The sequence below is a fragment of the Strix aluco genome, chromosome 19, assembly GCF_031877795.1.
Source record: "Strix aluco isolate bStrAlu1 chromosome 19, bStrAlu1.hap1, whole genome shotgun sequence".
NCBI classification, from domain to species: domain Eukaryota; kingdom Metazoa; phylum Chordata; class Aves; order Strigiformes; family Strigidae; genus Strix; species Strix aluco.
Genome location: NC_133949.1, coordinates 9,930,075 through 9,958,022, shown reverse-complemented (window position 1 = coordinate 9,958,022; position 27,948 = coordinate 9,930,075). Strand labels below are relative to the sequence as shown.

Below are 27,948 nucleotides of genomic sequence, written 5' to 3'. Positions count from 1 at the left end.
CCCGCGCGGCGTGACGGCAGTGACGCAGGGCGCGCGCAGCGGCTGGTGGGTGACCTTCAGAGGCGGCGGTGGACGGCGCCAGGCCGGGCCTTCTCCCTCCTCACCTCACTTCACCTCAGCAGCGCCTGCCTGCCCGCCGCGATGCCGAGGGGCGGCCGGAGCCGCACGTCCCGCGTGGCGCCCCCCGCCAGGTGAGGGCCGCTGGGCCCCTTCTTCCCTACCGCCGTATAGGCCGCAGGCGGCAGAGGCCTGTCCGCCATTCCGAGGTTGGGTGACGCGCCGGGGTGGGGGTAACGGACATGGCGGGCGGGGGGGTGCCCGGCTCAAAGCCCCGCTGCTTTGAGCTCGGTTAGCTTAGCGGGGTTAGGCGCGTTGCGGGGATGGAAGTGGATCTCCTCAGCGCTCGCTGAGCGGCGGGGCCCGGCCATTCAGTGCCGGAGGGTTAAGGCCCTATTTAATCAGCCCCTTTTAAGTTAGATCTCATTTCCCGCAAAACAGCGCAGTTCTTTGGGGGTGGGGGTGCTGTTAGTCTTTAGCCAAAAAAGCAGCCTGTAAACCTGACCTTGTTGTGCAGAAATCACTCGCCAGTCTATTGAATTTACCATTGTGTCTTTGCCATCAATGTGCAGGATGTAACAATAAATGCTCATCCCCTACAACCAGGTGGCCTCTGCCCAGTGTGAGTTTGGAGTGATGATGAGAGGTTTCTCTTTATGTCCTTGCAGTCGGGCACCACAAATGAGAGCTGCATCACCGGCACCTGCTGCTCGGGCACCTGTCCCAGCAGCGGCACCAGCTTCTGCGGTGGCTGCTCCTGCACCGAAGCAGCCTGGTCTGATGGCACAGATGGCTACAACTGCCGCTGGAGTTGCTGTAGGCTCTGCTGTAGGCCATACCATAGGTCATGCGCTTACAGGAGGGTTTGGTGGAGGAAGCAGCTCTGAAGCTGCGAGGCCTGATATTACTTATCAGGTAAGAGAAAGCATAACTGGATGCCACTTAATGAGGTGTAATTAACCTGGGACATAATTTATATATAGGCTGAGGTAATGGCTGTAGATGTAGAGACCACACAAATCATGCCTGGGAAAGCTGGGGTAACTTAGCGACTCAGTCTCCAAGGTAACTACTACAATCACCATGAGGATCTTAAAAGTAGTTCAGAGAGATGCATGAGTGACACGTGTTTGTGGTAGGGTATTAGTGGTGTTTTCTGCTGTAGTGCCCCTCTGATTCAGACAGGACTTCTGTGTTCCAGGTCTGATGATGGTAAGGTCTATTGCAAGATCTTTCTGCTCAAACATTAAAATAATGCTGTTACCTTGCCAGAGTTACCCAAGTGTTTGTAACTTACAAAACTGTTCAGAATGTGCTGTGCCACTGCTGGAAACTTATTTTTTACTTCAGCCCATTATTTGTTTTCCATTTAAAAAGTAACACAACATTCTGACTAAAACACAGGGAGGAAATACACAGCGAGCAGTCCTGGGGTGGTGTGGCTCCATAGGCTGGAGCTGCGGAAAGGGCACTTAGGGAGGTGTCTGCCGTTTCAGGAGCCCCAGGCAGCTCAGCCTGCCTACCAGCAGCAGTCGCAGTTTGCTCCTTGCCAGTATGAAATGAAGCAATTCCTGGAGTGCGCGCAGAACCAGACTGACCTCAAGCTGTGCGAGGGCTTCAGTGAGGTACTGAAGCAGTGCAGGTTTGCTAATGGTAAGTGGACACTACTAAATGAGCTAAGTGGTAAAATTATCATGGGAATTTCCTGCTTTTTTTCAATCCATCCAGCAAAGAATGGGGATTGATACAGAGCACTTATACTGGAGTCAGTTAAAACAAGTTGCTGTTTTGTTGGGCTTCCTGTTTTGGTCCTGTACTGTAGCTGGAGGTGACGGGGGTGGAGAGAGCATGAATTGCTGCAGCTCTTGTGCTGGTGCATGGGCTGAAGCCAAGTAGGAGAGGGGTGGCAGCGTGCTTGGAGCATCAGCATGGCATTGCTGGCCTGGAGCAAGCGCCTCTTTGGCTCCTGCCCTGGGAGAAAGGGCTGCGGAACACCGGTGTTGGGGCAGACTGCTGGAGTCTGCAGCTCCGCACATCCCGGCAAACCGATGAGGGGAGGAATAGCACCTGCCAGTTAGGGATCCAGACCTTAGTGCAATTAACTGTGATAACTTCTTACCTCACAGGTTTAGCCTAAGCCTGCACAGAGCAAGGTTGCTGAAGACCATCTTACAAGAACTGACCGATGAATGAAAAAAAGCTTCAGTAATAAAGTCTAAATCTGTCTGATGTCTTGTTAGTTCATATATTCACACTCTTGTCCTTGTGGCTTGATTCCTGCCATCGCCGCTACAGATGTGATACAACTTACAGCAGCAAATTCACTTAGCACAAAATGAAAGAATGACCAATAAAGGAGAACGAGCTAATTTGGGTTGACTGGTTTGCTGATTGTTGTGTTGAATGTAAGTGATAATGGTGTATCAATAAACTCTCTAGAAGTACCTTGCTTTAGTGGACTTTGGAGTTAAGCCTGAAGGGCGAGCAGGGGGGTGCTGCTTTTGGCAGGCTGGTGCCTGAAGGGCTGGAGCGGCAGGAGTTCGACAGGAGTTGGGGAGCGCTCGGGGCTCAGTGGTTACCTCCGCTCGCCAGCCATCTCCTGCTGGAGCAGTTGAACCCCACGGGCAACTTCTGCCGGCTCAAGTCCGCCAGGGAAGGCTGGGCCTGGCTCCACGCCATTCTGCGTGCAGCAGGGCTCAGTTCCCCAAGGGCATCCTGTCGTACTTTTGAAAACAAGCTCTATATTTGGATTCAAGAGATTCTGAGAAATTCCTTCCCTCTGCTCAGAGGATCTGCCATTACCTGAACAAACCTACGCACCATCAAGCAGCTGGGTGCTTCTAAGATAATACAATCTATAAGACTTGCAGTTCCTGGTAACACAAGCCAAGACTGTAGGTTTTTTTCTTCCTCCATCTTATGATAGATGTTGTGGACTGAAACAGGAGGAGGTGGCCCGGCTGCCTGTGGGTGGTGTGGCCTTTTCCTCCTCGCACCTGTGTTAGGTGAGTGACAAACCTGCTGCTGCCACACGAATTAAATAAAAAAAACCCCGCCATTTAAAATTTACTGATGCCAAGTGCAAACCTTCCTCTTTTCCATCAGAGGGAGCAGCCAGCTCATGCCCTGCAGAGCGAGCAGCCTCCTGCCTTGTAAACCCGTGCTGCCAAGTGCTTGGGGGTGTCGGGGAGGTGTGTTCACGGGTGGGGGGGTGCTGGGGGATAACCTCACACCCAAACGTGCAATTCCTGTTAAATTTCATAGCATGACCTGGTTTTTCTGAACTGCTTTTGTGCTGTTGGGTATTCTGCCCGTTCCCAATAGCTTTCATCTCTGATCTCCAGTTCCTGGAAGTGAAAAGATAAAATCAGTATTGAAAACGGGGAAGGGTTGCCACAGACGTGGGGGGATGAGGTAACAACTACCTTTCCTGGTGACACGAGAAGCTTTGCTTCTGCTGATCAAGGCTCCAGGGGTTTCACCGTCCTGGAGGAAAAAAAAAAATAAAACCAATTTGGGCCAGAAACAGCCGTTCTGCAGAGTTTGCAGCCGACATGCCCATGAACGCTGAGCAGGGCGATGCGCTGAGGCTTTGGGGGAAGCACAACGCGGCCGGTAAAACAATTTGCAACTCGCAGTGGTTGCAAAGCAACAACCCACGCAGGAAAGCCGGGGGGAGGAGGAGGAGGAGGAGGGACGCGGCCCAGCGGGGGCCCAGGGCCGCCCCCCCCCGCCCCTCCACGGTCAGCATCGCCGCTTCGGACCCGGATCGAACCGAGCCGGCCCCGCGCAGCGCGGGGGGGGGGGATGCGGGGGCGTCCCCGCTCCTCCGCGGCTCTTCCGCTCCCCGCCGCGGCCAGCGCGGCAGCCGCCTTCCCCGAGGGGGGGTGAGGTGTTTGGGGCTCCCCCCCATCACCCACAGCCGCATTACCGCTCCCTTCCAGCCCCGGCCCTACATGCCCGCCCGCCCAGCGGCTCGGCGGGTTATTTTCGGCTCGGGAGCGGCGGGGCCGGGCAGCCCCAGCGAGCGGCCGCTCCCCCGCGCCCAGGCCCGGCCCAGCCCGCCCCGGGCCCCGCCGAGGGTTCGCGGTGCTGCAGCGAGGGGAGGCCGGCGGCCAGCCCGGCCCTGCCGCAACCCGCCGGGGAAGAAACTGCCTTCAGGAGACGGTGCTTTACGGATTTCGGAGCCGGCGGGGGTTTGTAGCGCCGCCGGGAAGCTTGCTTTCAGCATTATTTTAAGCATGATTTTGTTCTGTTTTGTTTATTTCTTATTCGCGAAGCACGCCGGGGCTGCTTCCCCGGGAGCTGCGGTGGCTCCTTCCTCGCTTTTGCTCGCCCAAGCGGGAGGTTTCGGTGCCGGAACACCCTCCCGAGAGGTGGGGGGGGTCTTGCCGGGGGTGCTGCTGCTGCGGGGCTGGCGGCCGGGACCCGGCGGGGGTTTGGGGAGGGCGGCGGGGGGGGGGGGGGGGAAGCACTCCCGTGCTGGCCTAAAAACTGACTTTAGCTTGGGCTTTCCAGTTTTATCTCCATAAATATTTGCATGTTATTGAATATTTAGGAAGGCAAACCTTTAAACCCCTGTTTCCCAGCAGCGGGCCGGGCACACGCGATGTCCAGCGCCGGCTCCGTTTGCTTTCCTCCATCTCTGCCTCAAGACAGAAACTTTCCCCCCCCCAACTCCCCCGACCCCCTTCCCCCTCCCCCGCACCCCCCCGCCGTCCTATGGAGCTCGTACAGCTCTGATAATAAAACCGCTTTATCCTGTTAGTGCTCTGTACCAGCTACTTACATAAAATCAGGATATTTCAAACAAACTCCTGGGCTCTTTCCTCCCAGGAGGCAGCACACAGACCCCGGGCTTCTCCTGGCGGGGCTCTGCAGATGCTCCCCAGCCCTTCCCTACAACACCAACCCCCAGGACTTTGATTTCAGTTTCAAAAAAATCAAGAGTTGTTGGTTCTCCACCACCTTGGGGATATTTTCTTTTCGCTGCTCCCTCTTCTGCCTCTCATTTATAATTTCAGCCCTGACTTGGTTTGGCATTGCTCGCAATATTTCCGACAGCTAAAATTTTATAAATTAAATCAAACTTACAGCTGTTTAGAAATGCTCCAGCCCTCATTAGACATCCCTCCCAGCAGCAGCGACAGACAGACACCTAAAACACAGCATCAGTCCTTATAACCAGGTCAGGACAGATACACTTTGATAATAAGATTTAAATGTACTTAAAGATGCAAACCTGCCTGGGAGCATCCTGGCAGAGTTATTGCCACCTTGGAGAGAAGGGCAAAGGAAAACCCCTGGTACTGGGGCTCTCCTGCCCACCTGCTATCCCTCCCCCAGCAAGAAACTGTTGTCCCAAAGTGACAGTTTTGCTGCCCAAGCTTCCAAGAGCTGCTTTCCACACTGACTGTTTGGTCTCCGTGTACTTTTGTGGACCAGCTGGACCCAAACAATTGGGGTTTCAGCAATGCCAGGTGCAGGAACAAGCTGAGGACATCCAGTTCCCAGGGCTTAAAGGGAAATGCTGGCGAATATTAGGGATCAGGACTACTGATTATTTTTCCCCTCTCTATCACAATATTGTCATACTGCTCCTCCTCCAGCAATGGCAGCACATACCAAAAAGACACCCCAAAACCAAAACACCCAAAAAAAGGAAAAAAGAAATGGGAGAAAAGCCTTTTGGGAGTTCTGGAGGCTGCTGGCAGATGCATGTGTGTGGCCGAGGAAGCTCGCTCACCCTCTGTCCTCAGGCTGGCTTGGCCCTGGCTGACCCCACACAGGGCTGGCTGTCCCCAGACACCCGATTCCAGGCCTGCACCCTGACCCACTGAGCTCCCCACGCCACTTCACCGACCCTTCCCACCCAATTTCCCTTCTTACTCCATTTCCATTCAGTTTAAACAGTTTTTTTCTCTCCTTGTTCTCAGCCAAACCGTTCCGGACAACTTTGTCATCTTAAAAATAATCAGGAAAAAAAAGGAGGAAAAAAAAAAAGGCAAGACAGATTTCAGGGCTTTGCAGGGGTCTTTGGGTGTTGTCAGCATGGGGTGACACTTCTGGAGGCTGCTGTTGCTGCTGGGGACCTTTGTACCTGCTGTGCCAGCACCACCTTGCTACTGCACACTTTTGGTGCTTCCCCTGCCAGCGCTCTCCCTGGGCTCTCCTGCACAGCCTCAGCAGGAGACTCAAAAAAATTAGTTAAATTGCTTTCCCAGGTGGGAGGAACTGGGAGAAGTTTGTGTAGCCTTAGCACGTGGTAGGGGCAGGAGGACGATGCCCTGCGAGCTGGGTGCAGGTGCTCTGCAGGAAGGGATGAAGTTTTGAGGTGCTGCAGCACTTCCCAAACGCTGGGCCCCAGCCAGGCTGCTTCTGCCCCCGGGGACAGCCAGGCTATGGGGGATCCAGAGGGATTTCTCCTGTTGTCAGTGGGATCTCCACTGCATCCCGAGTGCAAAGCTTTGCTTTTCCAACCAGTGAAATACCCTCTTTGGTCTGTGGTCCAGGATCATCCTCCTTTGCCTCCTCCCTTCTCCAGCTCAATGTTTTCCCCTCTGGGGGCGATCGGGGACGGGGCAGGTCCCTGCTCCTGCCCTGGGTGCAGCAAGCACCCATCCTTGCTCTTCTCTCCTTGCAGCCCCTTTCCGCCGGCAGACGAGCCTAAAGTGCAGCCAGACAGGAGCCAGAGATGACCAAGGAAGAAGACCTACCAGACTGGAACTCATCCAAGGAGTTTTATGAAAAATATGAGCCAAAGGAGGTTTTGGGCAGGTAAAGCTTGGTTTTGGCAAACTGCGGTTTCATGGACTCCAGTACTCGATAGCAACAGTGTCCTCTGGGAATCTGATATGAACAGGTCCCATAACAGCATGGGGTTAAAAATAGCATGAAGTAGCACTTTCCATCAGCTCAAAATCTGTCCCACCAAGACAGGGTCACAGAGTGAGACCCGCTCATGTGTGAAAATACCAACCAGCCCAGGTGCCGATGGCACGGCTGCGAAGTCAGGCTGGACGGGGAGTAATGGAAACCCCCATCTTGTCTGTGTTGTCCCTGGCAGGGGGGTGAGCAGCGTCGTCCGTCGGTGCATTCACAAAACCACCCAGCAAGAGTATGCAGTGAAGATTATCGACATCACGGCAGGTAACATATCCCCTAAGGAGGTGCAGGAACTGCGAGAAGCCACCACTAAAGAGATCGACATTCTCCGGAAAGTCTCAGGCCACCCCAACATCAGTAAGTGAGGCTCTGAGCATCAGGGCAAGGGGATTTTGTGCCCCATTTATTCTTCAAGGTGTCCCTGGGGGGGGGGGTTGGGGTGAAAACCCTGGAGGGTCAGACCTCCTAACGCAATGCAGGGCACCTGCTTATAGCATTGTTTTCTCTACGTTGGCACTCGCACCAGCAGTGCCCATGCTGCCCAGGTTGTCTCACAACCAAAACGCTAGTGAAGATCAACTCATTAATTCAGTTAGCAATTAGATAAGCAATTTTTAGTCCATTAATGGACAGGAACATGCTATACGCTGTGCTCACAGCCCCTCTGTTTTATTGCAGTCCAGCTGAAGGACAGCTATGAATCCAGCACCTTCTTCTTCTTGGTGTTTGACCTGTAAGTACCAGCTTGCCTGTCACCATCTCCCCAAGCCCATTCCCGCTCTGCAGGTGGCCACCAGCCAACACTTGCCCCAGCTTTTTATGGTCCAAACAGGGCAAAGCAGGGGGACAACCAGCTCTTGCTTAAGGTAGAAACGAGCCTTGATCGCTGTGAGCGAGCTCATTACAGCCTCACCACCCGCAGTGTTTCCGTCAGCGGCTCAGCACTGCTCAGGTTTCCCCGTAACCTTTGGTGGGAGCCGTCAGGCATCCCTGCGGGTTATTTATATGCCCGGTGGGACCAGGGTGCGCGTGACGCCGCAACTCCTGATGCCCAGGCAGCACGATGGATGTCAGCGGAGGGGGATGGCGTCGGGAGAGCCCTGTCCCATCCAAAACCTGCCCTCTCCAGGGATAGATTTTCCTCCTTCCACCTGATGTTTTGCAGCAAGACAGAGGCATTTTCACCCCTTTTTATTAACAAGCTGGCTTGTCATTTTGTGCAGTGGCTGCCCTGGGCTGTTAAGTGACAGAAACTCCCAAGTGATCCACCGCAGGGGCTCGGGGCCAGTTTGCCATCGCAGCTCAGCCGCTGCCTGCCTCTGTTTTCTGTCCCATGTGCAGGATGAAGAGAGGGGAGCTCTTTGACTACCTCACCGAGAAAGTCACCTTGAGCGAGAAGGAAACCAGGTAAGACCAGCTGCAGATGGCTGAAAATCATGCTGCAAAAGCAGAGCATGGGTTCAGAGGACAACCATGCAGCCAGCACGGCACCCACGGGCAAAACAGCACCCCGGGCTGTGCCCCTGTGCTCAGACGTAGGGGCTGAGCTGCGTGGGCCCCATCCTTGTCCCCATCCCCGGGAGCACGGTGCTGGTGGGTGTTTGGGCTAGGAGAGATGCTGTCACCCATCCCCAGGAAGATCATGCGTGCGCTGCTGGAAGTGATCCAGTACCTCCACTCCATCAACATCGTCCACCGGGACCTGAAGCCAGAGAACATCCTCCTGGATGACAACATGAACATTAAGCTGACAGACTTTGGCTTCTCCTGCCAGCTGCACGAGAATGAGAAGCTCAAAGGTAGGAAGATGCTGAGGTGGGGGCGTTGCCGGGCTGGCCCATGGCCACCCCATTGGTGCAGTGTCCACAGCAAGTCGGTGGAGTCTTTCCAGCCCCGTTGGCTCCTTGGGGCCAGTGTCGCTGCTGTGGGTGCAAACTGGTGCCTGTCGGCTTGGGGTGTCCTCCTGCTTGCACATGAGCCCAGCTCTGCCTGTGCACAGCCTCCACACCGCACTGCTTGCCATGAAGAAGTTGCTGCCCCTTAGGAAAACCATTCTATTCTTTCCACTTCTTTTTTCTTCCAGTTGATCCTCATTACCCCATCCATTTACTGCCCAACATTAAGGTTTTATCCTAACTCCTGCCTTGCAGAGAGCCACATATCCAGCAACAGGCATCCCCATCGCTCTCTCCACTCACTTTTTAGCCACTATAATTCACCAAGAAAAGCCACCAGCAAGATGCATATGAGTTGCAGTTCCTCCCTGTGAGCACCATCCCTTCAAAAATCCCACCTGGGATCCAGGCCCCCTTCACGGACGGCTCAGGGGTGGGTGGGGATGGCACAAACCCTCCTGGGTGGCTCAGGGGGATGCTCTGCCCTGTCTTCGCAGAGATCTGCGGCACGCCTGGCTACCTGGCCCCCGAGATCCTGCAGTGCTCCATGGATGATGAGCACCAAGGCTACGGGAAGGAGGTTGATATGTGAGTGAGACACCCGCCTTCCCGCCTCACCCCTCGGGCTGCTCCCAGAACGCGTGTGGTTTGAGGCACAGTGAGAGTTGTGCAGATGGGGACTTGTTTTGAGTGTTTAGAAAGAATTAAATGGTGCACTGAAAGACAAGCTCTGGGGCTGCAAGGGGCTGTCTGGGTGACCAGGGGGCTCTGGCACAGAGCTGGGGGAGAAGAAGCCTGGGGACGAGCCCATCTCCCTTCTTTGCCCTGTCAGGGAGGAGGGAAAGCAAGACGTGAACCCAAGGCAGCCCCTGAGAGAGCAGCTAGCTCAGGAAAGTCCCCTGCAGGGACTTTGCCACCATCTCTGGTGGCTTCAGGCTCAGATCTGCAGCGGTCAGAGCTGTGACCAACAACTTGAAACACACCAGAGCATTTCAGCACCTTTTCAGTTTAAATATACCTCTGTTAACTCCTGTGCCAGGACACTTTGCATGCCACAGCCTTAGCCGAGACAGCCCAGAGCATCCAGCCTTGCTGGCCCACCGTGTCCCACCATCTCCCTCCCCTAAAGAAACCCAAGAAAAACCAAGAAAGGCAAATATCTCCAACTCACAGCTTCCTCCTGCAGCATCCAGGGGAGCAGCTCCACATCAGCTCAACCCAAAAACCCCAACCCCCCCGCCCCAGCAGCAGCGGGGCAGCCCCTGCTCCTTATTCCCCATCAGGGCTAACAAGCCCCAGCAGCGAGCTCAGTGTCTCCTCATCAGACACCACGCAGGGCAGATTCCTCCTGGTTTTCCAGGGAGGCAAAGCCACATGTAGCCCAGCATTTCCTGGTTGGGGGGAGGCACTGAGCCATCCTTGGGGCGTGGGTCTGGCCGGGTGCCCCCGGGGTGCTGCTGGGGGCTGGAGGGTCTGGCTGGGTGCCTGCAGGTGGAGCACCGGGGTGATCATGTACACCTTGCTGGCCGGCTCGCCTCCCTTCTGGCACCGCAAGCAGATGCTGATGCTGCGGATGATCATGAACGGGGACTACCAGTTCAGCTCCCCAGAGTGGGACGACTGCTCGGACACTGTCAAGGACCTGGTAAGTGCTTGAGGATGGGAAAACCTGGGGTAGGGGGGGCAGGGGTGGGTTTGCAGACATCAAGGATACCCCAGGTCGATCATGTGCCCTCCTGCAGATCTCCCGGTTCCTGGTGGTGGACCCGCAGCAGCGGTACACGGCCGGCGAGGCGCTGGCCCACCCCTTCTTCCAGCAGTACGACGTGGAGGAGGTCCGGCACTTCAGCCCCTTCCGGAAATTCAAGGTGAGGTTGGGTATGGGGGTGACTCAGCGCCCCAACCTGGAGGCCAGGAGCTGCAGGAGCAGTGGGCTGGGCTTCCCAGCTGAGCCAGGAGAAACTGCGAGTTCAAGAAGGCTGGTGGACCTGGGCTTCGGCAGGATGCGGCAGCCTGGGTGGAGACCCTTCTCCCAGCACTATTTTGCTTACTTTCTGGTACTTCCTAAGGGCTTTTCCACAGAAGATGATTCAATAAGAAAAGCCTGCCTTCCCTGCAAAGCATTAAAAAAAAAAAAATCATCACTTCTAAGGGGAGGTCCATGAGCCTGACACCACATGGGCGCATCAAATGATGCGGAAGTTGATAAAACACAGCAAACCTTTCCTTTCCTTATAGCCAGCCATTAGGGCAGCTCAGAGGTACCCGCAGCAGTATTAGGTGACACATTTTAGGCTTGACCTGCAGTTTTGATGTTAGGGGCACTTTGAAAAAGCCTGTACTGTCTACATGGGACTCAATACCTGTGCCAAAAACTGGGCTCTCTCCCGACTCCACACAGCAGCCATGTGGGATGCACTGGGGCCGACCCAGTCCTTTGTAGGACTGGCCATGAATTAATTCCAGCCCGTTTCCCCCGTGCTGCAGGTGATCTGCCTGACCGTCCTGGCATCGGTCCGTATTTACTACCAGTACCGGCTGGTCAAGTCAGTCACCAGGGAGCTGGTGGTGCGGGACCCATACGCCCTGAAGCCCATCCGCAAGCTGATCGACGCCTGCGCCTTCAGGACCTACCGGCACTGGGTGAAGAAGGGGGAGGCACAGAACAGAGCTGCCCTCTTCGAGAACACCTGCAAGGCCATTTTGCTGACCCTGGCAGCCGAGGAAGGGCTGTTTTGATTGCTGCTGCGTAAACCGATGAGCTTGCTCAGAATTAAGGCAAGTAAAATCTTTGAAAACCAACTGGTGATTTTTTTTTTTTGCTTTTTCTCAGAGATACGGGTGGCCTCAGGTCAGGTGCAAATGCAAATCCAGCAGATGGCTATGATTCTTCCCTGGGCTATGTCGTTCTGTAAGGGATGGGTTTGGAGAAGCTGCCTCTGGACAGCTCACCGGACACTGGAGTGGGACCCTTTTGGGGGAGTTGCAGGTGGAAGAGGGTGAGCAGGGCCCAGAGGGGGTGGTGTCACCCACCCATGTGCTCAGGGCTGCTGGTCCCATCCAGTTTGGTGGCAGAGCTTGTGCACAGCTGTTTTGTAGCCTTTATGCTGGTTATAACCTGGGAGAGGTGGGTTACTGGGTTGTGTTATCTATGCACTTAGAAATGAGCACACTCATCATTTTGCCAGTGCTCAAGGGTCAATAAAGGTGCCTTGTTTTACTTCAGAGAAGGCTCAGCAGATGGTACGAAGCTGGGACTTCCCAAGGAGATGGGGACAGACGTGCAAGTCCCCCTTCCAGGAACGTGCCCCATCGCTCCCCACCAGCAGCCGCCCCTCGTGGCAGCCCCATGCCGGTGGTCATGGGGGGGCTGCTGGTGTTTGCTCGCTCTGGCTGGGGCTGGAGGTCAGAGCAGCTCTGGCCTGGTCCCACACACATGCACATCTCTGCTTATTTCAAATGGACACCAGAAGGAGGGCAGGAATACCTACCACACCAAAAGGACATTAAAGACAAACCCCCCTGCCTGCCATTCCCAGTCACTGCTCATGCCCAGACATCTCAGCGCAGAAAGGAGTTTTAGCTGAAAGTATTTAATTTTTAAAACTGTCTGAGTTTAATGAAAGTGACTGCTGGGGGTTACTGTTCATCTCCACAGGAGAAAGTGCCTTCAGGTCTTCCCGAGTGACCTCCTCAGAGCTCAGGTTTAGTCCGGCTCTTCTCAGCCAGGACAGGCAGAACGTCGGCAGCGCAGCGGAAGCTGAGGTTGTCAGAGGCAGAGTCTGGTGTGTTCCCCATTCTCATGCGGGGGGGAAAAAAAAAAAAAAAAGAGACCCAAAATTAGGGATCCTTCCTAATTAACACTTGTATCATTTAATGTGATCCTTTGTAACAGACTAGAAACATCTTCCACTGCCCTTGAGTAACTTCAAGAAAAGCATTTAATTCTAAACACTTGATGGAAAATACACAGGGTTTGAGAAGCAATTAAGAATGTATTTATAGCGGTAAAATTTTTACCAGTATTTGCAATATGTTTTCCTAACTGCTTCTCAGAAAAACTGAGTAGGAAGAGACAAATGTCTTTTACAATAAAACCTGCTCCTTCTACAACCAAGCTAGGAGAAATCGCTGCGAAACAGCGCCTGGGCATTGCCCAGACCTACCTGGTAGTAACACGAGCTTTGTGGTTTGCAGACCCATCTGCAGTGTCGATCCACGAGGCACCTCTCAGGACCTGCATGTTCTGAGCGCGCTGCCTCGATGACAGCCCCGGGGTCCGGTACTCGGACGCGGTCCACTCCCAGGTGTTTCCCAGCAGGTCATAGAGCCCTGACACACGGATGGTTTTGCATCAGGATTAGGAGAGCACATGTGCAAGGACTGCAGAAGCACTTTGGTGTATGGGAGGGGGGTGCAACATTCAAAGCGTCACTGCAAGAGCGTGGTTTAATGGTGAGACTGGGAACCAGGAACTCTTTACTGTATTTCAAACTGGCCCCAGTTTACAACTGGACCTTTAAAGCATCCTGTTGTTTCCCATCTGCATGAGGGCATGGCATCTGCCGCTCTCAAAACCATGTGCTCAGGATTTTCAGGTAAATCACACTGAAGTGCAAAATAACTAACTTCTAATTAAAAGCAGGGGCTGGTTTGATGCATTGAAGAGCACCAGGTGCACATCGGCCAACTTCAGTAACAACCATCAATGCTTTTTGCTGGGCCCAGTTATTCTGTCAAGATGCTGATGTCATCCCACATCATATCTGAAAGTCTGCCACAACTGCCGGATTTTATAATTAGTGTTAATTTAGGAAGCAGATGCCATCCCCAAAACCAGGGTGGGGATGCTCACTCCATACCGTAGTTGTTCTGAGGAGGGAACGCTGCCACTGGCGAGACGCCGTGATAACCATCTTCAGCCGTGTCAACCCTTGGGAAATCGCCCTGTGGGAAGAAAGGTCACTCTGAGCAAAGACCCACCGTGGAGACAACACAAAGTCCTGCTCTTCACAGGACCACGTTACACTTAAATAATGGAAATAACTCCCTCTTGTAAATTTAACTTTACGCAGCATTTCTGGCTGCGAGAGGAGATCAACCATCTAAAGTTCTCCCAAGACAACCTCCTTTTCAGACGAACTTATGTATGACTTTTTGGAAGCACTGAAAGCCCAGTTTCCCAGGGAAGCTAGGCTGAGTCTGCTCCCTCTGAGGATATTTTGGATAACCCACCCGGAGCTGAATTTCATACCCTGCAGGTACATCTGCGTTGCTTCCCAGGACCACCCAGCCTGCTCAGGCAACCACGCACACTCTGCGGTCGAGTCAAACACCACCCTCAGAAGAGCTCCGTGTAGATGGGATGATTTTTAGGATCTTACCTGCCACAGATTTGTACGGTTCGGCTGAAACTTGTTTCCCCAGGGATACACCCTTTCTGCCAGAGAGGAAGAGACACTCATCACCCCTGTGTCAGTCCAGCCTCTCCATTTGCCTATTTTTAACCAAGCTTTTATGATCATCCTTTTCTGCTCAGCTCAGGACACCGAGAGGGGTTATATGAACAGGACTAGTCAGTCTAATCCCTCCAGACTCTGCCAAGGAGGCGAGGAGAGACAGGAATCAGCAACAGCTTCCCATTTACAAACCATCACTTGTGCCAGAGAGTCCCATGGTCCCCCCAGTGATCCCAGTGACTGCTTTATGCCACCATCAATGGGTGAGGGCAGGTGGATCACTCCTTGCCCCAAACCCAAGAAATGGTATTTTTAGCTAGCAGAAGTGCTTTGTTTAGGAAGATACATTGAGACCATAGATAAGCCACTTCTTCCTATGTTGTTATTATTAATTTGGCTCCTAGGCCAAAAAAGGTGGTTCAAGCTCCCCAGATTAACCTCTGAAAACATCCCTGGATGGAGGTTTAGATCTGGTAGAACTAATGTTACTCAGTGCCTTGGTTTGGCAAAAGGTCAGAGCTGGTGGTACATACGCTCCAGTCCTCCCCTGGCAGCAAATTCCCACTCCTCCTCTGCCAGGAGCCTCTTCCCTTTCCAGGCACAGAACGCCCGCGCGTCATTCCAGCTCACGTGCAGCACCGGGTAATCCAGCCTGTCCTTTATGCTGGAGCCAGGACCTGAGGGCTGGGAGGAATTGCATCAAGCAGATTTTAATTGATTTTATAAACTTTTCAATTAAAAAGGGAAAAAAGGACTGAACAGGCCAAGGCAGGGAACGTGCAGCAACCAGAAATGCTATTTTTTTTCCCTATTTTCAGTCAATAAGGTTCAGCCCACACCGACACATGCACGCTCCCAGCACACAGAGGACTCGCCGCACCTGATTTTTACTCACCTGTCGCCAAAAAGCCTTCTCGATGGGCAGCCACCAAGGGGCAGACTGGGAAAAGAAGCGACACCAGATTAAAGCTGAACTGGCGACACCCACCCGACACCATCCTACAGCAGTGTGCATAAAGAAGAGCGCTCGTTAGTCTGGAAATGGTGAAATGCTGTAGTTTGAGCTGGGTTATTGTAGGCATTTTGATAGTGCTTTCCAACAGAGTAGAGGCGTCTGCTTTTAAAAGTGAAAATAGATCAAGAGATCCATGCTGTTCAGTTTTTCTATTTCAAGGTTTGATTAATAAAGTACTTTGAAATGCGCTTTGCTCTCTCCCAGCTCACTGGAGCATTCCATGAGTCCATTCTGATAGTGTCTGGAGAGGATGTAAATCAACCCAGGCTCAACCCTGCTGTTAGTTTCAAAAGCAAAACAACCCCAGACTAAAGAAAAAACACTGAGAATGGCCAGGCTCTATGCTGAGAGGTAACTGCTACTCAGTGGAAAAGCAATATCAGCAAGGATCTCCCCTCCTGTTTTGTTTTTGTTTTTGTTTTTTGTTTTTTTTTTTCTTCACTTAAAACAGAGAGGTCAGACAGGGATGTGATCACAAATACCATCTCCATCATCATCACTGAAACTCATTGCCATGGGATTTAAATTTACCTCCAGTTTTTGGGTGACTTTTTTTTTCAGCTCTTCAGATACGAAATCCTCAAAGACAAAGCTCCAGCCAAATGCTTCTGCTTCTGTTTTGTATTTCTTTTCTCTAACAAACTCCCTGGCATAAATACAACATGCTCAGGCATCTGGTTAAGAGTTCTTCAAGAGTTTCACCACCACATACAGCAATCTGCACACACAACAAGTTCAGAGCAAGGCAAAATGTACACGACCTACAGACACCCTACATCTGCAGAGAGTCCCAGCTCCTCCTTGACACAGCTCCGGTTGGTTTGATATAGATTTAACAGATAAAACAGTCCTGTTTGCATCTGTACAGAGATCTGATAGTTTTTATGTCACCTATGCAGGTAAACTCACCCTGCACTCTGGTCTTCCATAACATGAAAAATTGCACAGATCAAAAATCCCTTAAAAGCCACTAAAACCTATGGCTGCTGTTAGTTAAATGTCCCCAAAATGCAAAAGAATGTCACATACTGCTGAATAATCTCACCCTGCTTCTGTCCCAGTTGTTTTCCAATTACCTAACTTCCCATTACTGGGTGTTTCTCGGCAGTTACTGCTGTGTGGAAGTGTTGGCTCCTTTTAACCTACTAGGGCTCAACCAGGCAAACAAAGGCATTTCCATTTCCCCCAGTGCATTTATTAGCACCTGTACAAGGGCTTCTATAAAATACATGGAGTGGCCTGGGGTTTACAAATGGAAATCCAACCTATAGGAACCTGAAATCTGAAGTAGTACAGCCCTGTTAGTAAGAAAAAGACACACACACACAAAAAAGCCTGTTTGCATGGAAGAGAGAAGAAAAGGAGGGGAGGGGGAAGAAAAGGAGGGGAGGGGGAAGAAAAGGAGGGGAGGGGGAAGAAAAGGAGGGGAGGGGGAAGAAAAGGAGGGGAGGGGGAAAAAAAGGAAGGGAGGGGGAAAAAAAGGAAGGCAGGGGGAAGAAAAGGAGGGGAGGGGGAAGCATGTCTGCAAGCTACACTGGTAAGATGCTTCAACTTGCACCCATAGTGGTGGTTTATTACTGACAGACACATTTTTTTCTAATGAACGTCCTGGGCACATCCAAGCATTGGCTTTCAGACTCAGAACCAGCCCCAAATACCCGGCACCAACACCCCCATCCTCCCTGTGCCTGCCCAAGCTACCGAGACCCCACGGGCCAAGGGGGCCCAAACCTTCGCTCTTACCTGAAATCCCTGTTTGTGACGGGGTATTTGTCGACAGCAAAGGGCTTCACCGTCACCTCCCTGACGGGCCCCTCTTCATTCGTCTTCTCCGGGGAACTGAATCCCATCTGAAACGTCCCACCAGCCAGCTGCACCATACTTTCATCCTTTCCAAATGCTAAAAGTGAAGCAATTCAGTATGAGAACTTTCAGTTTTAAACACGACCGCACAGAACAGCGTGCATTATTTGCCAGAAAGTCATTTTATGTACCGGAGGTAGGGTGCAACATAGTCAGCGACTATGATTAGCATTTGTATAGGTCTGCATGTTTCTGATAACAAGCTTTAAATATTTTAAAAAGTCCCATTTTCAGTGTCTCTCTTGGGAAAAGAAGGGCTCCAGTCAGGTGAAATCAGTAAGGCAGCTCCTTTAAATTAACGGTTTGCTGCAATTAGAAGAAAGGGAACCTATGCAGGGAAAAACCGAGTGATTTTTAAGGCCTCCCTGCAACAAGCCAAGGCAGAAGGACCGGCAAAAAGCAGCAGCTCACCCCGCAGGGCGTGGGTGCTGCCCAGCACCCAGCAGCAGGCCAGGACAGCCAGCGCCATGCTCCGGCAGCAGCAGGGGAAGCACCGGCGGACCCGCAGGGCTTTGACCCAGAAGAGCTGCGGGCTCGGGGAAGTGTTTCCGGGCCCTTCGCCCCACGCCCCGCCCGCCCCCACGCGTGGGTGTTCCAGGATTGCGGAGCTCCCGGGTCGGTATTTAGGGACGGGGATGCTGCCGCCACTACCCGTAAAGGTTGAAAAGCATTTCGCCTCCGCACCTGAGGAGCCTCCTGCTACCGGGGCAAACCCCTCCCTTGAGGCAGTTCAGCGTTTCACATGTAAAAGTGTTTTTTTTGGTTTATTTTGTTGTTTTTTTTTTAAAGCTCCTTGTCATCCAGCAAGCCTCCTGGTGTTGAAGGTTAAAACTTTTAGAACGTTGCAATATTACGCTTAGGTCAAGAAAGATGTTCTTTATGTTCAAGCCAAAGGCATCCCCAATCAGAACAAGTCGATAGTCACCTTTAAGCAAGGACAGCCTGGAGCAATTAGACCTTGAAGAGGGTTCATCACCAACTTGGTAAGCAAACTCAAGGGCCATGTATCCTTCACTGAATTACCCTCCTTATAATCCTAAAAATCACACCTATGGATCAAGGAGACCCTTGCCCAGGTGAAGACCCTTCCCCTGAGCATGCGCAGAAGTATCAGAAGTATTATATGTAAATTACTAACCAATCATCCTAGAGAGGATGGACTTGGAAAATTACTATAAATAAAGCCCCACTGGTGTGTTTGATTGGTGGGAAACCGCCAAGCACCCAGGCTTGAGCAACCCTAAAATAAATAATACCTGTCCTGAGTGTGTGATTATTGACCTATTGCACACCAGGAGGCGAATCCACTCTTTGGACAACACTGGGACTAGGGAAGGACGCTCCTGGCTCTTAACAAAACCCAGCTGGGATTAGGGAACATGATCTAAGACTGCAGGAGTCTGTTCCCCTCCCATAAACCCAACCACCTCTTGGCAGGATGCTTGAGCTAAAGACGCAGTTCTGCCTAAATCTGGTACAGCACCAGTTGTCCATGAATCCTTTAAAACAGCAGGAACAGTGTTAAAAAGCTCCCAGGGGGTTACCAACACGCACCCAGTCTTTCACCACTTCATTCTGCAGTAAGTTAACTCGTTTTATTTGTAAGCAAGTACAAAACGATGAAGCGCTAAGCTTAATCTGGCTTTGTGATGAAGAAATTCCAGGTCTGAGCCCACACCACTCCAGCAGCAGAGCCTGGAGCAGTGTTTTCAGAGCCCTGGCAAGTATTGGAATCGGGAACAAAGTCCAGCAGGCAGAGCTGGGAGCCAGAAAGGGCAACTGGAGGCCTGTCGGCCAGCCCTGGTCCCACAGGAACGGTGTTTTAAATAACTGACACACATAAAGCACAGAACTTAACAGTTTATTGGGTAAAAAGGAAAGCAAATTCAGTTGTACGCATCAGTGAAATTAAAAATAAATAACTGATTTTTAGAGCCAAATATCCGATTAAGCTGCAAATGTTTTGAGTGGCCATGTTTACCGAAGAGGGGCTGCTCGTTACACCAAAGTAACTTGTGTTGCTGGGAAAATCCACCCCAGCTGAGAAAAGAGCACCTGGGGGGATTTCTTCGACATTCCCTGGGGCACTACCAGAGCCAACCACAGTGGACAACAGCAGATCCAACTCAGCCTTTAAGAGAGGACATCCCAGCTCGCATAATTTCATCCACCAAGAGAATGTTGCTAGCGATCACCGTGCTAGAAATGTTAAATAAATATTGTTAGAATATCCATTTTGACATAGGTCATAGATGACTCGGCTTCATTTCTGCCTTTCAAGACAGCTTCTTCTACGTGGGATCCCTCAATTCCACACTATCATCAACAATCAAACACCCATCGCTAAAGTGAAAATAGTGTAACATTTACCATGAATGAAGCAGCTGCTTTTTGACATTGTAATTATCCCAGACTCCAGCTGCTGCAGCTACCATTGGTTCACCTACAAAACAAGTAAAATAGTCTTTAAAGTAACACCTGCCAAGGCATTCTGCATAGCTTTTTATGAAAACAGGTACAGCTTTCTGCATTCAGAGCCGAGCCACAACAGTTTCCTACTAGAGCATCATCCCGTTATTTTAGAAAGCTCTTACCAGTGTTCAGATCAACTCCGGTGAGCTGTCCCGATTCCGCGTGTTCCGCCTGAACCTTCACCAGAGCTTCCTGGGGATCGTAACCAGAGTTCTGAGCCAGAACCTTGGAGAGAACAGAGACATTGTTTCACGTTGATTAATTGAAGAGACCTCCAGCAGAAAAAACCATGGGTCTTAGCATGCTTTAAAGCCACTTTTATTCAGGGTCTCCTTATACCTTAGGTATGATAAGCAGAGCGTCAGCAAAAGCTTGAACTCCAAGTTGGGCTCTTCCTTTTACGTTAGGTTTATGCTTAACAAGCGCATTAGCTACTGCCACTTCTAGTGCACCTGCTCCTGGAACCACACACCCTGCAAGGGAAAACTTGATATTGAGACTTCACAATAAGCACCTATTCCCATTTAAACAGTTAATTTTTAATGTAGTTTCATCTCTTCTCTCATCCTTAAAAAGACAGCTTGTATCTGATCAGGTAAGTACTTACACAGTTACCAACTACTTGTAAAATACAAGGTCTAACAACAGTAACTAAAAGCACTTCACACTCAAATATGCTTAGCTGGGTGCCTGACTGCACTGGATATCAAGGAAGCCAATACAAAATTCACTAATTTTGAGAGGAATTTCACCAGAAGATCCTTAACACCACTAAACAGAGCGGAGACTTACCATCCTCAATAGCGTTTTTAACAGCACGCAGACCATCTCTTACTGCATCCTTGATTTGTGTGAGCGTATGCTTATTGGGTCCCCTGATCAACAGGGTAACAGAGCGGGGGTTGTTGCATTTCTCAATAAAGGTGTATTTCTCTTCACCCTGTAAAGAACAGGGTTATGTATTCGTGTCACACATTTGCTTAATCAATGTATGCACATAATAAAAAAAAAAGAAATTGAAGAGACACTTTCAGATTCAGTTCTGCACCAACAGTGCTTCAAGAAGTGATGATAAGCAGGAGAACCTCATTTCCATTTTCTCAGTTTTACAGATATTAAGAGCACAATATGGAAACAACCGGAAAATACACTATGACAAGAGCAAATATCCAGGTAGCTGTTCACATACATGAGGACACTGGGATGTGAAATGCCACCAGCCTTTATTCATGCTCCAGTATAGCTCTTAAAACACTTAAAAGAAAAATCCCTGCACAGACACATCAAGACAAATGAAAAGCTGGCACCAAGTGAGGCGTATTTAACCTGCCTTCAGCTGGAAGTTGGTTGTACTCACCAGCGTGTACTCGTAGACAAGCCCTGCGTGTCCCAGACAGTCAGGAGTGAGATCCTCCACCGAGTTCATGGCAGTACCACCACATGCAAGGGTCAGTCTGAGAGAGAACACACCCAGCTTAGAACCTGCTTTACAGTAAGTAAAACGTGAAGTCACTAACATAACAACAGTATTTCAGCATGCAGAACACCACACTTCCTAGGCTTGGAACAGTTTGCTTCTGTTCATGAAAGAGCTCTTCATAAAAATAAACCTGTAGAATTAAGTCTCCTCTATAGGTGTCTACATTTGGAGCACACTGACAGATCAAACTCCTGCACCACCCAGTACACTGAACAGACATTTCTATGCTTTGTACAAACTGCCCTAAGTTACCCCAGGAAGAGCTGGATAGGTTGAAATGGACTTTTTAGTGTGCATCCTTAAAGGTGGATTCAAGCCAGACTTGACTCACTATTCGAGTTTGGAAGAGCAAGTTATTTTACCCTCTCCTCTCCCCAGGAACTGACCTTTCCATGTTCCTCCTTTTAGCTCTCCGCAAAGCAACTATTCCCTCTTTTGCAAGCGCATCCAAGGAAAACGGGTCAATTCCCTAGAAACAAAGAAAGTGACCATCAGGATAAAGAAAAGGCTAAAAACACCCTCTCTCAGTCTGACACTAACGAGTAAGTTCTTCCTCTGGGCTCAGAGAAGATCTCAAGTAAGAACTGTATGCATATATTTAAAAGTACATCAGCCTAAATTTAGCTATTTCTGTCTGAAGAACTGTACAAAGTGACTCAAACAGTAGATGGCTTGCCAAGAAAGCCAGCATTTCAAATTAGTTTTTCTAGTTAGTTATCCCCTTCATCTCACCTTCTGGTTGATCACAATAAATCCTTTATCTGAATCGCCACAGACTCTTCTTTTCAAGTCTATGATTTTGTTCACTCTGTCTTCAGTGAACTTTCTTTCTGCTTTCACTAGCTTCTCTCTCTCTTCAGCACTTTTATAGAAGAATCCAGAGCTCACCTCTCTGAAGGAGAGAAATAAATGAAAAAGCAGTAAGACAACTATCCTCTGTGCATAGAAATAAATGGAGGACTTCCAGCCTTCCTTCAATGAAACAACAAAGTAAAAACTACTATGAGAAGCTCTGCCTCTCAAAGACATTTTCTCAGCCCCCAGCTCCCCTTTTCCAAAAAAGGATTGCAGAACGAGCATCACCTCTTCCATTCCACCTTCCACACTACCCACCTCACTCTGGAAGTCTACACAGTCTTCTGGTTCTTATTTAAGGACACCTTAAATAAAAGGCTTTAAGACAGGAGCATTTTCTGCTCCTCACCTTGTTGCTGAGTACTTACGTTTTCTCATATTCTAGAGATACATTGCAAGTAAGAACATAAGCATCTTCCACTCTTTTCTTCATGTCAGGATGACGAGCACCATGATCCAAAACCAGCCCTCTAATCAGCCTGAAAGATGAAAAAGCATTTTGTGTGTGAACGTACACATACAGAAGATACACATTTCACAGAAGTGCAGACTAGTCAAGAGAACTGACAGTGCAACTGGTCCAACACGAACTGCCTGTGCACTTGTGTTGGGAGTAAACAACGATATGTATCCCACTTCCAAGGGCATGCCCGTTCTCACAGAAAGAGCATACCGATCAGCATGAAAAAGGAATTTATTCTGGCATAGTGTCTGACTGCATTAGCTACTGAGGAAAGCTAGTGCAGAATTCATCCATGCCACTGAGGTAAATATAAAGCCTATGGAATATCCAACTACACGACTACAATCCAGTTTCCATTTACCAAATGCCATTCTGCACTTGCTGAAATCTGTACTTCTGCCTTATAACTTTTCTAGTGGTAGCTTTAGGACACCCACCCAAGTTCTTCTAAGAAGAGAAGAAAAACCCACAGACTACGCAAATGTCAGGGCACCATTAAACTGAAGCTCCAGGATACTCATTACTTACATTGTGTCCGTTTCTGATTTGTGCTTCATCTCCATGATCTCTACCATGTGGAGGTCAATAGGCTCATCTGGTTTTCTGACTGTCAGAACAGAATCTACTACAGCCTGGAAGAGAGGGGAGGGGAAAAAAGCCCCAAAACAACCATTAGGCTATCACAGTGCAAGTTTACTTGAGTGAGGGGTGGGTGGAAAGATGTGATCACAGCACTTTAAAACCTGGACCTCTTCACACAAGGACAGAAGAGACACATACGCTTACCTCTGTTAGGATGTCAGCCAGCTCAGTATGAACTTTAGTACGGAGGGATGTTCTGGCAACATCTATAAGGGTCTCCCTGTCCATTTCCTTGGTTACTTTGACCTGCTCCAAAACTTCAAGAGCTTTTTCCTTTGCAATCTCAAATCCTTCTGCTACTATCCTAGGGTGCAAGCCCTAATGCAAGGGAAGAAGAGAAGTCATTACACAATAGCAGACAAAATGGTACTTTGTCACAAATAGAACCTGAGGTTTCAACATTCCATGTAAAGTCAAAACATAGGGAATATGCATCCTACAAAGACAAGAAAATGTACTGTCCTTCTGAATACATATAAAAGGAGTGCAAATCCTTCCAATGCAGAGGAAAAGTACAGATTATTCTAGCACAGAATTGAAACCAAGGGAACTACAAAGCACACTTGGCTGTTCACTGTGCAGTATGAATGCCTCTTCTGTAACTTATCCAAAACACCTATCAGGGAGAATCTCCCTGTTAACATGCAAGTAGGAGCAGCGTTTTAACTCACACAAAACAGGTAGCAGCAGGTATCAGACAAAACCTTATTAAAAGCTAAGGTAGCCACAATAAATGGTTTTGATTTTGAACAAGTCTTAAGTGCTCCTCTCCAGCTTTTCCCCATTCTGCAAGTTCTGTGATGCACTCATGTTAAGCAGAAATATATATTCATGTTCATGTTTGACTTATGAGTATTAAGCATTAAACAAAATGAGTTGAATGGCCTCAGATGAAGCTTTTGACTTGTTCACCTACAAAAGAAATACTGCATACATACCTCAGAAATATAGAGGTCTGCCTGCTTTAGGAGTTCTCCAATGATCAAGACATTTGAAGTGGTACCATCTCCAGTGATGTCATCTTGTGCTGTTGCTACTTTTGCTATCAAGGAGGCTGTGGGGTGTTGTATTTGCTAAACAAAAAGAAGCAGCTGAGCAGTAAGTCTTACTGCACTGGTACAGGAAGCAAGCAATCTAAAATCAGCTAAACAAAGTATTTAAGGACTAGTTGATGTTTTCATGATTCATGTCAATGCTGTTGTTTATTGAAACCTACTGAAATCAACAACAATCACTTTGACAATAATTGAATTAATCCATACACTACTATTCCCCTGCCCCTCAGATTATGCATCTATACACAACAACGTTGAGTGCTAAGAGTCAAACTAGTCCTCTACTTATCATGAGCTTGACAGAGTCCTTTTCTCTTTTAGGCAAAGGATGCACCATCACAACTAGACTGCTGCTGGCACTAAAACCAGCATGTTTAAAGCTAATTTAGGAACCTCTGCATGATCAGTGCTGCACATACCCTAATTGGCTTGCTAGTCCTTTGGCAATTTATTACACTAATTCTTATGAAACTAAAGAACATTAAATCAGTTTGTTTCTTGGCAGTTCCTCTGCTAAGAGCATTTGGTGTTCCAGCTTTGAGCATCAGGCCTGTCTGGCCAAACTTCACAACCACCACACAACCTCAGGTTACTTACAGAAGACAGCCTTTTAATAGAAGGAACACACACATCACTTAGCATCTCCAATGGCTGCCTGAAGAGTATTTTAACATAGGTTGAAGCCTATGAACCTACAGAACAGTATCCACATTTGAAAAGGCTGGTGTTTAGTAACTGTACTAGAGCGAGATGAAATCCAGTGGGACCATTTATACCGTTGTTCAGCTTTTTATGATTATTTTAAGTACTCCTTCTAGTGTGAAAGAACCGATTTAATGATTTTTTTTCCCTGTCTGCCAGATCACTGTGTATATTAACTTCAATACTTGATCTGAATTACAACAGACAGCTAGTGGGGTGTAACACTCCACAAGCACTAACAGGCCATGCTCAGCCCCGGGGATCCCCAAGCACGGGAGAGCCCATGGGGAGAGCAGTGGGACGGCACCACCCCTCGTATAATCTTCACCCCTAAAGTGGGGAAACTGTGATACAACCCCAGACTCGAAGGGAAAGCGATACAAGCTGCATCCATCACCCAGATTTAAACACTTTCCAGGCCGCGCACCCATGTTGAACGCTGCTGTCTTAGGCCTGCTCAAGTACAAAAAAGCACGCTTTCCGTAAACAAAATAGAAGGCGACGGAATGGCCAGTATCATTATTTCAACAGTTCATGTTTCCTTTTAAATAGCAAAGTCAGCACACAAACTTCATTCAGCATCTTCCAAGCTGCGCTTACTTCTTTACCTTCCTCCCAAGGGACATTTTGCCCTGAATGCACAGGGGTAAATACCACAGAAATGCGGGCTGGGGGCAGCAGGGGACGTGGTCCCCCCTCAGCCACAGACACTCAAAGGCAATACCAGCAGGCTCCTGCCTCCCTAAGACCCCCCACGACTCCCCAAGCTTCCCACCGCCGCGAAGCCTAGAACCAGCTCACCATTTCCTGCAGCAGCACGTTGCCATCTTTGGTCAGCTTGATGTCTCCAGCTCCCGACACCAGCCTGCGGGCGACACAAGGCGGGTGAGCAGCTTCCCCCCGGCCCCGCCACACGTGGCCGGCCGAAGGACCGCACCGCTCCCTCTCCATTCATTCAGCCCCACCCGACCGGGCGGCCTCCGCCTTTGTTCCCCGCCGCATGGCGGCAGCGGGAAAGCCGTCCCGGCCTCACAGGAGGTCCCCCCCCCGCCCTTCTCCTCACGCTTTCCCTCAGGCCCTAACGGCCGCCTGCGCGCTAAGGCGCCTGCCTACACCCCCCCCCCCCCGCCTTCCCCCAACCCCGACGGGTGCTGCGGGGGGTTCCCTCACATCTTCATGGTGCCCTTGGGGCCCAGGTTGGTCCTCAGCACCTCCTGGAGCCCGCGGGCCGCGCTGATGTTCACCGCCAGCGCGGCCTGGGCACGGGCCACCTCCGCCTTGGGGTTGAGCGCCTTCACCGCCATGGCCGCCGCTCCGCTCCGCGCTGGGCCCGGCCGCGCGCCGGGGCGGGGACGGGGCAGGCCACGCCTCCCCGCCCGCCCCTTCTAGAACACTCCGGGGTACGCGCGCGCCCATTGGCCCACGGCAGTGCTATCCGCATTTCTATTGGCTGCGGCGCCTGTCGCTCCGCCGGCCCGCTCCCGCCCGCCGCCGAGGCGCCGTAGGGGCGCGCCGCCGCGGGGGTTAAGCGGGAGCGCGGCCGCCTGAGGGGGAGCGGCCGCCTGAGAGGGCCCGGCGGTGCTGTGTGAACGGGGCCTTTGAACGGGCAGGGTCGCTCGGTCGTTAATCCCAGCTACTCATGTGACGGACACCCCCCCGGCAGGTTCGCAGAACCGTGAGAATAAATAATTAAACCCGGTGATTTAACATTAGATCGATAGAATTAATAGTTAAGTGGACCGGATTAATAATCAAAATGATTCTTGGTAAAAATTCAGAGTCGAGGTTAATCAAAACTTGTCTTCTCTTAATACAGAAGCTGCTGCGTGGGCTGCTGGGGCCTGCTTAGCCACCGCAGCACAGCCCTGCACACCCAGGCCTTTCCTGGGCCTGAACCCTTCACAAGGCTTTGAAAGCACAGGGAATTATTTATCCCAAGGCCACACAGAGGTTTCCTGTGAGGCCTGTGGAAGAAAACCAGAAGTATGGTTGAAGTCAAGGCAACCTTGATGGGTGCTGGAAGCGTTTGGCCTACATGGTCTGTAAGGCCCCAGTCCCTGAGGCTGTGAAACATCTGCATCTTACTGGCTTTGGGCTCTGAAATGGAGGACAAGTGACAGTCTCCCTTGAGAGGAGCTTGAGAAGAGAGCTCCTGCCATGGTTTCTTACACACACTGCAGGCGCAGATCGCATCAGGTTTGGCTCCCACGTTGCCCCATCTGGGCTTGTACCCCCAAACACCCATCTGCTACATCTGAGCAACTGTTGGTATCAGGTGTGACACAACTCTTGTTATTTCATGTTATTTCATAAAGGTGCCTGCCCTCAGAATAATCATGGCCTGTGGCTGCAGAGGTGTGCCAGGGAGATCCAGGACAAGCAGTTTTCGGTGTGCCAGCAGCCTGTCTTCTCTGGAGGGTGCTAACCCCAGCAAACAGGGACAACTGGCCCCGAAGCCAGGATTTTGTCAGTATCTGATACAGAGAAGAAAGACAGCCTCCCCCAACGCTCATCCACTGGGTGTGAGGATGGCACAGGGTAAATCTGCCCCATTCCAATCCCACTCTTTGCAGCAGGGAGCCCTGGGTGCAGCGCTGGACACTGGGCTTCAGCAACCCACTGTAGTGGTGCTGAGCAGCACTGCAATGGGCCCTGCATGGCATCACGCCACTTCGTAAAGTCTAAGCCTGCTGTTTGGTACAATTTTGTTGCACAAGCCTTTTGGGGGAGCTTGACTGAAACAGTGAGTGTCAAGTGTCAGGGCAGACTCACCAGCCTCGCCGGTTTTGGCAGTAGGCTATGGCACCTGCTGGGAATCTGCTCTGCTGCTTTGGGTGAGGATCTCAGGTTTCCGGGCAAAACGCCATGCTGTGCAGAAGGACTCCCATGCATGGCCTGTCAGTCTGACTTGGCAGGTCCGGAGAGGACAGCTGCTAATATGCTTGGGTTTCTGTTTTTTTAAATGCTTTAGATGGAGGTGGTGTTTGAACATAATACAACACAAGTTTGGCGCCCCTTTGTTTAGCTGAGCAGTGCATATGTCTTGTGAAATATTATAATGCTGACTCTTTAGTATAGTGGCTGGGCTTTCTGTTCTGTTACTGT

General features: G+C 50.6%; 4 protein-coding genes and 2 non-coding genes across 11 annotated transcripts; 2 read left to right on the top strand and 4 right to left on the bottom strand.

The window, feature by feature from the left end:
• Positions 1–2: 2 nt before the first annotated feature.
• Positions 3–2,501, top strand: CHCHD2 (coiled-coil-helix-coiled-coil-helix domain containing 2). Its single transcript, XM_074845584.1, has 4 exons — positions 3–191; positions 726–972; positions 1,554–1,710; positions 2,184–2,501. The coding sequence occupies exons 1-4, from the start codon at positions 142–144 to the stop codon at positions 2,192–2,194; spliced, it is 465 nt and encodes a 154-aa protein (XP_074701685.1). The 5' UTR covers positions 3–141; the 3' UTR covers positions 2,195–2,501.
• Positions 2,502–3,831: 1,330 nt separating this feature from the next.
• PHKG1 (phosphorylase kinase catalytic subunit gamma 1) lies at positions 3,832–15,499 on the top strand. 5 transcript variants are annotated; one of them, XM_074845577.1, is made up of 11 exons: positions 3,832–4,253; positions 6,701–6,834; positions 7,124–7,299; positions 7,621–7,675; positions 8,284–8,349; positions 8,578–8,741; positions 9,335–9,425; positions 10,329–10,482; positions 10,580–10,705; positions 11,325–11,615; positions 13,483–15,499. In XM_074845577.1, the coding sequence occupies exons 2-10, from the start codon at positions 6,752–6,754 to the stop codon at positions 11,574–11,576; spliced, it is 1,167 nt and encodes a 388-aa protein (XP_074701678.1). In that variant the 5' UTR covers positions 3,832–4,253; positions 6,701–6,751; the 3' UTR covers positions 11,577–11,615; positions 13,483–15,499. The 5 variants fall into 5 exon arrangements, with proteins under 5 accessions (XP_074701678.1, XP_074701682.1, XP_074701681.1 ...); XM_074845581.1 differs by having other exon boundaries at positions 13,480–15,499; XM_074845580.1 differs by lacking the exon at positions 13,483–15,499 and adding an exon at positions 12,064–12,277.
• On the bottom strand, positions 12,413–18,197 carry SUMF2 (sulfatase modifying factor 2). Of its 2 annotated transcripts, none has more exons than XM_074845582.1 (9): positions 17,586–18,197; positions 17,055–17,211; positions 15,843–15,957; positions 15,192–15,236; positions 14,830–14,980; positions 14,222–14,277; positions 13,700–13,784; positions 13,004–13,169; positions 12,413–12,636 (listed from the first exon to the last, which is right to left on the bottom strand). In XM_074845582.1, the coding sequence occupies exons 1-9, from the start codon at positions 17,641–17,643 to the stop codon at positions 12,531–12,533; spliced, it is 939 nt and encodes a 312-aa protein (XP_074701683.1). In that variant the 5' UTR covers positions 17,644–18,197; the 3' UTR covers positions 12,413–12,530. The 2 variants fall into 2 exon arrangements, with proteins under 2 accessions (XP_074701683.1, XP_074701684.1); XM_074845583.1 differs by lacking the exon at positions 17,586–18,197 and adding an exon at positions 17,306–17,565.
• Positions 18,198–19,016: 819 nt separating this feature from the next.
• CCT6A (chaperonin containing TCP1 subunit 6A) lies at positions 19,017–26,211 on the bottom strand. The gene is made up of 14 exons (XM_074845165.1): positions 26,014–26,211; positions 25,645–25,708; positions 24,025–24,159; positions 23,231–23,404; positions 22,973–23,076; positions 22,350–22,460; positions 21,859–22,018; positions 21,513–21,595; positions 21,004–21,100; positions 20,439–20,586; positions 19,986–20,119; positions 19,769–19,871; positions 19,545–19,617; positions 19,017–19,373 (listed from the first exon to the last, which is right to left on the bottom strand). The coding sequence occupies exons 1-14, from the start codon at positions 26,145–26,147 to the stop codon at positions 19,301–19,303; spliced, it is 1,593 nt and encodes a 530-aa protein (XP_074701266.1). The 5' UTR covers positions 26,148–26,211; the 3' UTR covers positions 19,017–19,300.
• On the bottom strand, positions 22,605–22,740 carry LOC141932357 (small nucleolar RNA SNORA15). Its single transcript, XR_012625807.1, has one exon. It is a non-coding gene; the product is annotated as a small nucleolar RNA SNORA15 (small nucleolar RNA).
• Positions 23,537–23,668, bottom strand: LOC141932358 (small nucleolar RNA SNORA22). Its single transcript, XR_012625808.1, has one exon. It is a non-coding gene; the product is annotated as a small nucleolar RNA SNORA22 (small nucleolar RNA).
• Positions 26,212–27,948: the final 1,737 nt, after the last annotated feature.